This window comes from Pseudonaja textilis, chromosome 8 (genome assembly GCF_049901715.1).
Source record: "Pseudonaja textilis isolate UNSWEBS1 chromosome 8, rPseTex1.2, whole genome shotgun sequence".
NCBI lineage: Eukaryota > Metazoa > Chordata > Lepidosauria > Squamata > Elapidae > Pseudonaja > Pseudonaja textilis.
In genome coordinates, this window is record NC_141997.1 from 594129 (window position 1) to 608040 (window position 13912).

At 43.7% G+C, this 13912-nt stretch overlaps 1 protein-coding gene across 7 annotated transcripts in view; it reads left to right on the forward strand.

Annotated features, from left to right (window-relative positions):
* DMD (dystrophin) overlaps positions 1-13912 on the forward strand; it is a 1342375-nt gene that overhangs the window by 302258 nt on the left and 1026205 nt on the right. For all 7 annotated transcript variants that reach the window (XM_087938163.1, XM_087938162.1, XM_087938165.1 and 4 more), the window contains exons 16-17: positions 4186-4361; positions 9203-9326. In XM_087938163.1, the coding sequence (XP_087794289.1) occupies positions 4186-4361; positions 9203-9326 (300 nt within the window). The remainder of the gene's footprint in view (positions 1-4185; positions 4362-9202; positions 9327-13912) is intronic.

A 13912-nucleotide genomic window follows, 5' to 3' on the forward strand; every position in this document is an offset into this window, starting at 1 on the left:
AATGGCTCCCCGCGGGTCCTCTTGAAGGATCCAGAACAGCCCTAATCATCATACAATGCATAACTTCTCCCTTCTCGGTTGGTCGGACACTCGCACGCAAAGTGACCTTTCTTCCCACACCTGAAGCAACTCCTATCCATTCTGGGCTGTCCCTTTCCCATGCCTCTTCCTCTAAAGCCTCTTCCTCGACCTCGAAAACCTCCCTGATTGTATCCCCCAAAATTCTCTCTTCTTTCTCCAGTTGGACCCTTCCCAAAATTCCCACTCTTCTTTACTTCATTCTGACTCCTGCCAAAATCCCCACCCTTCTTCACCTCATTTTTCGCTGCAGCCTGTACAGCTGCAACCATCATTTGTGACTTCTGCCTGGTTTTTACAGAGTCTCTGTTCACAAAAACTTGTTGGGCTGCTTTCAGGAGATCAACAGTTCCCACCGCTCCCCAATTATCCATTTTCTGAATTTTTTTTTGGATATCTGGCCAGGCTCCAGTCACAAACTGCATTTTCAGCATGGCTTCAAAAGCAGGTGTGCTAGGGTCTACTCCCAAGTACTTAACTAGACTTTCCCTGAGTCTGGTACAATAATCTCCAGGGGATTCATCTTTGCCTTGGTTTACCTCAAAGGCTTTAGTTAAATTTTTCCCTTGTGGGACTGCCAATTTTATCCCCTCCATGATCATTGCTCTCATATTCCGCATATCATCCCTACCTCCTTGGGTGTTTGGATCCCAATCGGGGACAGCTATAGGGAATTTCTGATCTGCTGGTACAGCCCTTGCCTGACCCTGATGTCTTGCATCCCAGGCCTTCATTGCAGAGGTCCGAATAAGATTCCGCTCCTCAGGAGTAAACAGATGCCCCAAAATGTACATCAACTCCTGATAAGTGTAATCATTCGGTCCCAACCATAGCTCTAACTGTTCGGCCACCTCATGAGCATTTTCATGAAGTTTTGGAAGAGTCTTCTTCAATTCTCGCATGTTATGGGGACAGCCATGTCCCCCATTTTATGGGGACAGCCACAAAGACTGTCACCGGGTTGCCTGCAGCATTAATCCCATTAGGTACCTCCCTAAGGGGAAATGCATCCACTTCAGGTTTTTGGCTGAAGGGAAAATTTTGAACATCTCTCCTCAACTGTTCCACTTCTTTTCTCAGCCGCGGATAAGGAGGCGGCTGAGGAGGGGGTTGTGCCACCGGCAATGGCGGCGGTGCCATAGGAACATTGGCAGGTGCATTGTTCAAATAGGGGTTTGAAGGCGGCGGACCCTGAAGCCAATCATCCATCTCACTTTCATTACCCTTCTGTTGAGACATGTATTGACCCTCGATTGGAGGGACGGGACCTTCAAATTTCACATGAAACCATACCTCTATGTATGCAATTTGGGTGGTCATTTTGTGTTGGACGATATAGTCTCGCAATTGGGTCATCCAATAGGTACTGGTTTCCCCCTCAGGACTCCAGTGATACGGAAATTTAGGATCAATCAGAGGATATTTTGGCCATCGGTTTCAACAAAGATAAATCATGTTTTTCTTTTCGAGACGTTTGGTGAATTCCTTTAGATTCGGGGAGAACCACTGTTGAAGTAGTTGTCCCAGGGGTGAATCTACCGGAATAGGTTTCCTGCCATTGTCAAATTTTCCCTGTCCCAGACAGGCTTCTTCCTGGTCTCCAAGACCCTTGCTTTGTCCCTTTCCCATCTCTACTCTCCCAGGCTCCCAGAGCCTTGACTCACCAGTCCCAGTCCTCCAGCAGATGCTGGATTCTCCCAGAGAGTTTAACAACCTCCTTTTTCCAGACTCCTAGTCCCAATCCTCCAGCAGACGCTGGATTCCCCCAGGGAGTTTAAGGATCTCTCTTTTGGCTACAAATGAAAGGAACAAAGTTTACCTGATCTGATCACTCCTGGACTCTCCGCAGTCAAAGGATGTGTGGGCGTCCCCAACTCAGATCGATCTCACAAACTCTCAGCCGGCATTTCGTCTTAGTTCGTTTTCCAAGGACCGTCTGGATTCCCAGTCACCTCGGGAGTCTGACCGAATTTAGGGAGAGGTACCTCTCAACGGGAGGTCCTGGCCACTCTCTTACCTGGTCCCCGCTTTCCAGTCGACCACCGTTGAGGATCCCGGACGAACCCCCAAATTGTGAGGTGGCAGCGCAAAAAGACCACCAGGATTCAAAGTTGATCCAAGGAAAAAGCTTTATTGAATACACATCTGCAGATGGGTCCCACCCTTGGCAGCTGGAAGGAACACAAAACATAGCTTTTGCTCTACTCTTATACCCTAAAACTACCCCCCCCCCCATTATGCAAATGGCTTAGTTTACAATCTACCTTTCAGGATACAAGTTACAATTTATTACCTTATGGTACCTAGCTCATAGCAGGCACTTCCCTAATTGGTATCTGGCATTTCAAAGAGAGTTTGATAGTTCCTGGCACTTCAAAGGCAATCTAAGATCGGTCAACATTTTTAATTGGTGCCTGGTACTGCACTTCCTTACTTCAAAGACATCCCTTTCAACATGAGATTTGAGTCATAAAAATGGATACTTTAATTAACACTTCTCACAACTCCATATTCACAGAAAATATTTCTTGTTTTTAAGTGATATTCTTAGTTCTAAATCAAATCACATGAAGTTAACTTTAAACTCATACATTTGACAATTACTTAATTACTTGGCCTGCAAAATTTGGCCTACCCAAATCATAATTTTTGCTTATGAAAAACATTCAAAATTTAGTTGTTTCTGTCCGATTCCTCTTCTCCTTAGAGAGAAGATGCATAAACATGAAAACTTACTAAGCATCCATGTTCAAACATACTGGAAACTCCCGGTGCAGAATAGAAAATACTGAAACAGTGACAGAACTTAAAGCTATGGAAGGCAAGGAACTTAGAACAAACAGCTGGGCTTGGAATAAGGATATGTATGCCAACATTTATATACTACTAAAACTCCTGATGCCATTTGAAGGTTCTTTGTCTATTGATAAAATTCAGTTAGCACAAGTGGTGCATCATAGCATACCAAAATTTGGATTAAGGTACTTCAGATCTGCTAACTTAAAATAATTGGTACAAAATCCTGGACTCATTGTTCCCGTGGAATTGGAATTTCAAGGGTCTTCATACTGGTTTATTTACAAACTTGTGATCACTGCAGTTTGCCAAGGTTAGTGATGATTATGTGATCATGATTTCTGATACTTCCTGCCAGCTTCCCACAAGCAAAGTCAGTGGGGAAGCTGGCAGGAAGTCAGGGGTCACTCCTGTTCCAATGCATTTTTGCTTTCCCATGGTCATTCTATTTCTAAGGAAGAAATATTTCTGGAAGCATGACCCAACAAGCCATGGATTATTAGGAAAGTCAAACCACATATCTCAGAATGTTCCCTGTAGTCGCCCTCTATACATGGGTCTTGTATTATACCTTCTATTTTATTTAGTTTTAGTCTGGTTGAATGTTATATCTGTAGCTATCAGAGGTATATTTACAGATAAAAGAATAAGTAGATGATAGGTGGAACCCGCTCTGAGAATTATGAAAGTTGTAGAAAAACATCCTTCTATGTCCTGCCTCAGTGAGGGAGAATACCTGTCTTTTGTGGTTTTTGTTGTTGTTTTTTACTAGAAAACAAAGAAATAATTATTCTAAGATGGAGGGAAGAATCTTGAAATGGCACTAGGAATTCATCTTTTTCCACCAAGGACTCTAAATAGTAACTTCAGTAATAAACACAAGAACAGAAAATAAAATAAAATGTTTGCGAAAACTTAATAGATTTTTAAAAAATCTTAGTTTTTTTAAAAAAAATTTGCCTTTTCTCTGGTGAAGTAGCTATCTTAAAAGGGGGGAGGGGTATCCAAACATGTAACTTGCCTTATACAATTAAACCTTTGTAATTTTTGTTTTTGCTTTCCTTGGTACAAAATGTGCTACAAATACATTCTGTTTGAATTTGCTTCTCATTTTAATATTGACTTTTTCTTGTCTTACTTACCTAGCATGAATCAGATAAAACTATTTGGTTGCGTACAATACAGTGTTGTTTTGTTTTGAAGATCATGAACAAGAAAGAACAATTTCTCTTTATTTTCTATTACCACTTTAAACATCTTAATTAAAGCCTTTCAGCAAATGTGTGACCTCTGCTTCAACACTTCTCACAGATTTCACAAGCTGTTGCTGACATTCAAACATCATTAACACAGACCACAGTAATGGAAACTGTGACTATGGTGACCACCAGAGAGCAGATCCTGGTTAAACATGGTAAAGAGGAGCTCCCACAAGTCCCATCTCCCAAGAAGAGGCAATTTGTTGTAGATTCAGAAATTAGGAAAAGGTAAGAACTGAATAAATGAAGACACTTTTTTCAAAAGTTTTTTTGAAACCATCAATACTTAATACCTTATGTTTATTTTTTTTATTATCAGGTAGGTTTGTTTTGTTCTGTTTTCTACATACAGAAACTTTATCTGAGAGGTTTTGAAGCAAATACAAATTTTGTACCAGATTGTTATTTACTGAAGTTATACTATACTATTTATACTATTACTTTTTTATTATTTGGATAACTGCTGCAGGCATCAAAAATGCAGTCAATAACTTGCCACAGAATTCCATTTTAACAAAACAAAAACAAAAAATGCAGAGATAAAGAGTACATTTTCAAAAAGGACAAGATACATTATTTATATACTATATATTTATTCCTTTTTTCAGAGTTATAGTTGCGTTTCATTTTGTTCCAACAATCCTGTGGTGAGGATTGAGTTGAGAGAGACCCCCGTATTTCTCAGTGAGCACTTTGAAAGTGTTTGAATCAGGGGTGGGATTCAAATTTTTAAAAAATTGGTTCTGTGGGCATGGCTTAGTTGGCTTGGTGGTCATGTGACTGGCTGGGTGGGGCCAAATTGACATCACTCACATCAAGGGGTGCTTCTCGCCTGTCCTCTCATGACTGTGGGGATGTTGCAACGGTCATAAGTGTGAAACACAGTTATAAGTCACTTTTTTCAGTGCCATTGTAACTTTGAATAGTCACTAAATATAAGTCAAGGATTACCTGTACAAAAATACAAAAAGTTTCTTTGCTTGCAAAGTGCTGCCCTAAATACCAATCATTAGATTAAAATTACCTGCAAGCCAGAGTTACAAATTAGGCAGGGTGCCAGAGCAACTTGAGGAATTAAAATAGTTAAAATGCAATAACTATCAGCAGCCAACTCTTGCTCATAAAGTGAAACCCTTTAGCAAAGAGCTCATTTAAGCTCTCCAGAAAGAGCACATCCAGGAAAAGCAATTCTTAGATCCATGTATACAACTTAAAGACACCAACTGGTCTCACCTCACAAGATATCATAAGGAAATCATCCAGATTTAAGGAAAGGTCACATGCCACCCAGAAAGGCAGTAAAAAAATCAGTGCCAAGCTTGCATCCTGCCTTTTGGAAGTACACCCCAAAAGGACAGTGCCAGATACCATTAAAGCAGTGAAAGAAGACCCCCTCCCCAGATAAAAAAAGAAACCATGAGGCAGAAAAAAATCCAAACACAATACAAATAATTAATTTCAACAGTAGCTGTTGCTTATTAAACCAGTTACCGGAACAAATAGACACAGGTACTAGCCAGATTTATCAACCCAGTTTCTTTTCAGGAACAGAGATTTAAAATGTAAAACACATGGAACCACATATATGTATTTAAATAATTAAAAAATAAAAAAACTTTTTGACAAAAAAAACCTAAAACTGTATATCTCCTAGCAAATCCATCCTAAGCTTTCTCTGTAATGATGCACCATTTTTCCCCTGAATAAATTAGCTGGGCTAATATTTATATTTATTCACTGGGTGGTTGTTAAATATAAGTCTGCATCCTGCACTGTCTTTCTCATTTTATCTTTCTCTTTCTTTTAATAGACAATACTCTGCAGGAACTGACTTTTTGAAAAAATAAAAAAAAATATTTTTATCAAATATTCTCAAACATTGTAGTACTGCAGATATAAATTTAATAATAAATTTAAAAAATGAATTACCCTAACAGCTCAGAATGAGTTTCAGAAATACAATTAAAATAGTTTGATAATATTTTGTGCAGCAGGTCCTATGATAGCTGCTTTATTAATTTTCTAAGAAAGAAGGATTCACTGTGTGGAAATAGGCCGTCCTAAAATCTTGATGCTAAGTTGCTTAAGACTATATATTTCTGTGTATACCTGGAATTGGCTTTGAAATCTATCTTATTATAACATATAGATCTTGGCAATACTACTCGTTCTCCATACCTCTTTACATTTTGGACCAGCCTGCCCTTGCTAGTTTTAAAATTATATATTACAATAATATATTAACTGTATAATATTAATCATTTTATATTCCAATACAGGTTTATAACCTATCACTCAAAACAAAAGCAAGAATAAAAAAAAACCACTTCTCCATTTGCTGATAATTTTTGGCTATTCATCATTAATGGGGGATCCTGATAGCAATCTGGTCCTTAAGAAAGTACATCCCCAATTTAGGCTTCAATCCTAAATTGTGTCCATAAAATTAGGAACAACTCTGAGGAGCAGACGTTTCTTAGGTACCTCTTTTGACAGGAATGAGAGAATTAGGAACAGAAAGAAAAAAAATTCTACAAATGCCCAGGAAGATACATTGGCAACACTGTGCAAAGACACAGAGATTACCTCTTTCTCATCTCCTCTATAGATCAAGCACCAGGGTGATAAAAATTGTATTTATACCAAATCCACATCTAAACCAAAACTCATTATCTGCATGTCCTGTAGCTCAAAGCTACCACTTTCTTTACCAACTCAGCTAAACATGAAATAAAAACACCTAATTAAAAAAAAAACCTTGGCCAAAAGATAAGCAAGAGCATTACCTCTTAAGTCAGGGGTGGGCAAACTACGGCCCACGGGCCACATCTGGCCCATTGGTCATTTTAATACGGCCTGCCTCTGAAAAAAAAAAATTCCCCTCTGAAAAAAAATCGGGGCTGGCCAAAAGAGCCCCCGTGCCACGCGCCAAAAAATTGCACACAGAACATGGAGCTGGGCAGCCGCTTCCCTGGTGACAGGGCCGAGGTCGCCGCCCGGGGAACGCCCACTGCTTTCCCTCACCAGGGCTGGGCGGTGGCGTGTCGCCCTGCGCCACGTGGCCCCCGCCTGGCAGCACGCTTCTCGGCTGGTCTCCTCCTCCTCGGCGATACAGAACAAAAAGGCAGAGAAGGAGGAGACCAGCTGGCTGGTTGGGGCAAGCTTTCTGCGCCGAAAGAGGCAGCTACTAATCTCGGGCTTTGCTCTGCTTCTCCAATGGTCCAGCACCACCCTGTTCTATGGGCCGGCTGCTCAGACTTGCTGGGCCTGACACATAGAACAGAGCATGCTGCAGGCATCTCACAACAAGCCCCAGGACATGTGGTCACCTGCTGGCTGGCCGGGCCAGGCCGGGCTGGAAGAGGCACGTTCTCCAGGAGAAGGAAGAAAGCGTGCTCCGGGAGGGCAGGTGCCGGGCAGGTGGGTGGATGTTCTGGGACCACTTAAAGGTCGACTTTAAGAGTGCCCCCATGGAAGAAGCCGAGCAAACATAGTGGCGGCAGGGGTGACGGGGCATGTGTGTCCCTCAACAAGGAGTATGAAGGGAGGCAGATACCGCACCTCTCAAGAAAAAAGTAGGTGCCAAAGCCCTGGCTGTCACCTGGGAGGGGACCATGGAGGGACCCATCACATGCCCTTGTTGCCCCCGCCGCCTCTACTTTTGTTCTCGTTCTTGGCTTCTTCCATGGGGGCGCTCTTAAAGTCAATCTTTAAGAGCTGGAAGACGTTTTGTTAGATCGCCACCAACTCATTGTTGGGAGAGGTGTAGCCCCTGAATACATGAGAAGTCTTGGGCAAAGTTCTCTGACTTTTAAAATGCATCCGTGCGGTGTTTGCCTCCCTTCATGCTCCTTGTGCATGCCGGGAGCACCTAACTGGAGCAAAAGAGAGCGAAGTTGACTGCTATGAAATGAGCACCTTGGCTTCCCCTCTTGCTCCTCACAGTTGCCCTGAGCTGGTGCGGTTCTTTACTTGGGCAGCCTGACGCCCGCAGCAGCGCCCGCACCAGCAACAGGCAGTTCCGCCCGGGCTCCGCTCAGGTGTCCAGCTGGGGCTGTCAGGAGTTGCTACCGCTGGCACAGCTCCGCGCGGCTCCAGTCCCGTGTTGCCTTGGGAAGGGAAAGGCAAAACCAGGAGCCGCTGAGCCTGAGCCTCCAGTGCCGCTGCTGCCATTGCAAAGCGCCGCCACGGCTCTTCCTTTTTGCCTTTCCCTTCCCGAGGCAATGTGGGACTGGAGCCGCGTGGAGCTGCGCCGGCGGTAGCAACTCCTGACTTGGGGGGCCTCCGAGGGGAGGGGAAGGAGGAGAAGAAGGGGGGAAAGGGGGGGCAATTCCCAAAAAATCTTGTGCTGACCCGGCCCGTCTGTCAAATTTTAAAAGTCAATGTGGCCTCTGAGCCAAAACGTTTGCCTACCCCTGTCTTAAGTAGACAAAATACTCCACCTGAAAAAAGGAATGTTAATTTACAGAGTCACAATTAGACAAACTATCCACAAATCCATATAAGCTAGGCTGAGATAAAGCCTACAAGGACTGATGTATTAAAATCTATTGATTGTTATTGTTAGGCAGATATACTTCCAAATAAAGTTGTTTTGTTTTAATTAACAAATACCATGGCCATTCTTGACATCTTTACAAGGCCATACTTCATATATTATTAATTTTACAATAACAAATATATTAATCATGCCCACCATACTATTTTATTTAAGTAACATTATAATAAGGCACAGATGAAGAAATGAGCTACAAAAAATAAAAATAAGAAATAAGAAAAAGTAAAAAGTTAACTTGTATCTAAATGTTCCTATTATTCATACATATATTCTGTCTCTGTAAATATATTTGATTTTATCATATCCTTGTTCTGTTTCATACATTACCTTTGGTTCCTTATGTCAGCTCAAATAATATTTTAAATATGCATGGAATACAGGATATTATTTAGAGTTGAATTTACTTTATATGCAGAATTTATATCCTGGTTTTTAGTCAAAGGATTGTTGGACTACCGTTACTTTCTATAAAACAAGAACAACAAACACACTTTTTTTCTTCTTACTTTAGATTTGATGTTGATACAACAGAACTTCACAGTTGGATGACTCGTTCAGAAGCTATACTACAGAGTCCTGAGTTTGCAATATATAGAAAAGAAGGAAACCTATCTGATCTCAGAGAAAAAGTTAATGTAAGGGGGAAAATCTATTTACTTAATTTATATAACATTTGTAGAACTAGCATATTATCAGCTTCAAGTTTTACAGTGCATTTCCATTTGATAAATGGCTGTAAGTTAATTTCAGATTTGAAATATATTGATAAAGTATGCTTAAATGTTTTTATGCTTTAGTCTGCTGTCATCCTGTCCTAAAATATAAATAATACAACTAGGTGTATTCAGTGACTGCTATAAAATATAAAGCCTGGCTTCCCAAAAGTTAATAATATCATATGTTTATATGCCTTCCTTTGAGAAAGTTTGTAACTTGTGTGACATTTGAATAAAAGAATGTTTACAAGCAGAAGATCTTTATAAAATATAAAATGCTGAGATATGATCAATGTGTCATATTAATATGCATTTTTTAAATGCTCAGCTTTCTGAATTCCTTTTAACTGTCTCATTTTAAAACCTTTCCCCGCCTTTGACATACACTTTTTTCTCTGTAAAATTGTTGGAATTTTGTTTTGAAAACTGTGCTAAGTTAGTAATGGAGAAATTAATTTTAGCTTATTTCAGAAACAATCCTACATATTTATGACATTTCTTGGAAGATACTCAGAAAACCTTTTCCTATTTTTCTGGGATTTCACCTCAAACTTGGAACTTGGAGAATATTATCTGGCAATGCTATGTAATTGTCTTTGACACTGTAGTTATCTTTTGTTTTGAACAGCCCTAAATAGGTTCAAGTGGCATTAATCTACAATATCAGTGTTCCACATTTTTTGCTTATCTACTTACAACTATTTTCTAATTCATATTCTTTGAGAGCAGTCAGTAAAAATATACTGCAGATTAGAAGTTTACATCAATATTTTTAGTCATATGGATTGCTAAATAGTGTGTATGCAGGGGTGGGAGTCTACTGGTTCAGCCCAGTTCTATAGAACCGGTTGTTATGGTTCTTGGTAATTCGGAAAACCAGTAAAATGGGCCCCTGGCTGGCCCCACCCTCTCTGCCCGCTTCTCCACTCCCTGCCCAGTCAGTCCTTATTGCTCATGTGCAACATAGTGCACATGCGTGACAAGCTGACTACATTCTAACCCATCTGCCCACCCCTCCTTATCTCGGCCATTCGCTATTGCTGCCTGCAGTCTGCTTTTGCCCACCCGCCAGCGCTGTTTGCCTTCCACCATTATCTCCCTAGGTGAGTGAGGCTCTGCAAGCCCCAGTCGTCTTCATGCTGCTGCCGCTGCCAGCCCCAGTTGAGTCCTGACTCCTGGGACAGCCTAGGCTGCCACCACTGGGCTACCGCTGCCACCACCACTCTTGCCGCCACCACCGCCACAAGCTCTGATTGAGTCCCGACTCCCAGGCTGGCCTAGACCACCACCACCGTGCCACCGTCACCCTCAGTGCTTGTGGGCTAGCTAGCTGCCCCGTCCCTGTCTGGCTTGCTTAGCCGTGGGGGCCACACATGTGGCTCTCACGGCCTAGCAAACTTCCCCTCCACCCCACTTGCCTAGCTTGCTTAGCTGCGGGGACTGCCCATGCAGCTCTCGCAGCCTAGCAAGGTTCTCCCCCAACCATCTCCATCTCCAGCTTACCTGGCTCCTGGTGGCCGAGAGGAAGGTGAGCCAGGGCTGACCCATCACCGCTCGGGTCCCCACTAGCCTGCATCTTGCCTTCCTGCCTGGATTCTCCACAGCTACTTGGCCTTGTCTGCTAGGGGTGGCGGTGGGCAACCAGGGAGCCCCTTTGCCTGCCACCCCTTCCCTCTGCTGCCTGCCTGCCTGCACGCTTTGGCTGAATGCAGGCCACATTTTGTGAGAAAGTAAAGCCTTGCGAGAGCGGATCTTCCTTGGCAGCCTTCTCTCAGGTAAAATGCTCAGCTGGGTGAGAGAGGAGCAGCTGGCAGAGAGGTAATACAGGTGGACACATGCTTCCTGGTTGCCTCCTGCACCCCCCTGGCAGCCGTAAGCCCCAGCAGCTGCAGAGAATCTGAGCAGGGGATGAGATGTGGCCCGCCCACCTGCTGCCCCCCATCCTTCGGCCGAGCGCAAACCTGCAAAAAGCAGTGCAGCCCTCGCCAGCCAGGATGAGGTAATGGTGCTGTTGCAGCAAGAGGGGACTGGCAGCATATGCGGGCTGAAGCAGCGATGGAGATGGCCGGAAGGTGCAGGAGCGCTGCACTACTTGCATTTGCACGGTACTCCCGCATCTTCCAGCTCGCCTCTCCTAGCCTGGTCTCTTCCTCGATGGCTGCGGGCTGTAGGGATGGCCCAGGGCAGGAAAAGTACTGGCTGCTGGTGGTGGGAGGGGGCGGAGTGGGCAAGTCTGTGCTCACCATCCACTTCTGAGGTCCAGAATAGGGCATCGGCATCGGTGTCAGTTTCCTCGTCCTTCTCAGTGCTCTGCTCTGCTGACCCCCCCATGGCCCCAGCCATCACTGCCCAGGGAAAGCACAGGAAAAGCAAGCAGAAACATAGTTCACACTGTGGTGAAAGAGCTGAGATCGAGGAAGGCACAGGCAAGAGAAGATGGAAGTTGCTGCCTTTGAAAAGCGCCGCTTTCTGTTGCCTGTGCCTTCCGATCTCTGCTCTTTTGCCCCAGCCAGAGCTACCTTTCTGCTCATTTTCTTTTCCTGGGTGGGGGGGCAGCAGAGATGTCAGGGCTGCTCTCCCCCCTCAGCAAGCTAGGCCTAGAGGAATATGGAGAATTGCGGGCAAGTGCTGGAGAAAGGCGTGTTGGAAATGCCAACACACATTTCCAGCTCACTCTCCTCTGTTCCAAAGTAGGATTGAGTAGGGGGAAAGGAGCAGGGGGAAGGGTAGGAGGGAAGGAGAAGCCCGGCTGGCTTGACTTTGGCATGGGGCGGGGGGGAGACCAAATGCACAGACCAAAAGAACACTGAGGAAGATGGGCTTCTAATAACCAGCCTGTTTGTACAGGCGAGAGCTCTAGCTTTTCTGGGCTTGACACCTCCTCCCCTTCGGCCTCCACACAGGAAGGGCCTTCTCTGCTTGGAAGTGGCGAAGAGAAACCTAGAGCTTAGTCTCGGGGAGACTTTGGCATGGGGGGGTGTTTCCTGGTTATTAGGAGCCCATCTTCCTTGGCGCTTCTAGCCTGACCCTCCTTCCCTCCCCAAACTCTAGGCAGCCACACCTGGCAAAGGAGGGAGAGGTTTCCTCTGACTTGGGGGAGATATGAGATGACAGGAAACCAGATTGGCAGGGGGCGGGGCTATGCTTTTTTTCTGCTTGAGTGGGAGCCGGTTCCTCCCCGTCCAGATCTTCTGAGCCTCCAGGCACCATGTGGCTTCTTTTGAATCCCAAATCCCAATTTTTAAATCATCTTTCCCCCCCAAAGGATGAGAGAGGCCCTTCCTTTCCCTTCACTCTGTCCCACAGTTATGATTAAGCATTTATGATTTTATTATAATTAAATAAGCATTTATATATATATAATTATATATAATTTTATATATAAAATTAAAAAAATATTAAATGTAAATTTAATATAAAAATAAAAATTTTATATTAAATATATTATCTTTTTAAAAAAAATTGTATTAGTGGTCCTCGGGATTTAAAAGTATGAATTTGGTGGTCCCTGAGGTCCAAAAGGTTGGCAACCCCTGCTCTGGGAGACTGGCCGGGAAGAATGTAAGCTAATGAGCAATGTTGGAAGTGTGTGTGAGTGTGTGTGTGTGTGTGTGTTTCAGGTGGGTCTCCTAGCTTTAGAAGGAGAGATGGATGGAGGAAGAAGAGAGAGAGAGAAAGAGAAAGAAAGAAAGAGAGAGGGGGGGAAGGAAAAAGAGAAGAGAAGGAAAGAGAGAAAGAAAGAGAGAGGGGGAAAGAGAAGGGGGAGAGAGAAAGAGCGGGGGAGAGAGGGGAGGGAGAGAAAGAGAGGGAAAGGGGGCAGAGAGAGAGAAAGAGAAAGAGGGGGAGAAAGGGAAAGAGAGGTGGAGAGAGAGAGAGAAGGAAGAGGCAAGAAAGAAAAGAAAGAAAAAAGGGGAAAAAAGAAAAAAGGAGAGAGAAAGGAAGTGAAAGGAAGAAAGGGGGATGGAAAGAAGGGACAGAAAGAAAGAGAAAGAAGGGAAAGAAAGAAAGAGAGAGAGAGAGAGAGAGAGAGAGAGAAGGAAGAGACAACAAAGAAAAGAAAGAAAAGGAAAGAAAGAAAAAGGGAGAGTGAAAGGAAGAAAGGGGAGGTGGAAGGAAGGGACAGAAAGAAAGAAAAAAAGAGAGGAGAGAGGAGAAAGTGAATGAGATGCATGGAAGTGGGGGGAGAGAGAGAAAAAAGGAGAGGAAGGAAGAACACAAACCTTGGCTTCAGAAGACTCTTTGAAGCAGCACAGCAATCTAGGGCTAGCCTGCAAGGGATCTTGGAGGTCATCTTCTAGTAGTCTAACCCTCTGCTCCAGCAGGGTTAGAAGGATATGTGTGTGTGTGTGTGTGTGTGTGTGTGTGTGTGTGTGTGTGTGTTCATGGCTGTCAAAACTCCCAAAACAGGTCAAATAGCTCTGGAGAGATCAGTCATAAATTAGAACACTTGCTAAGCAACCAGCCATTAAGCGAGGACCACTTATATTTGATTTGCCAGTCACATG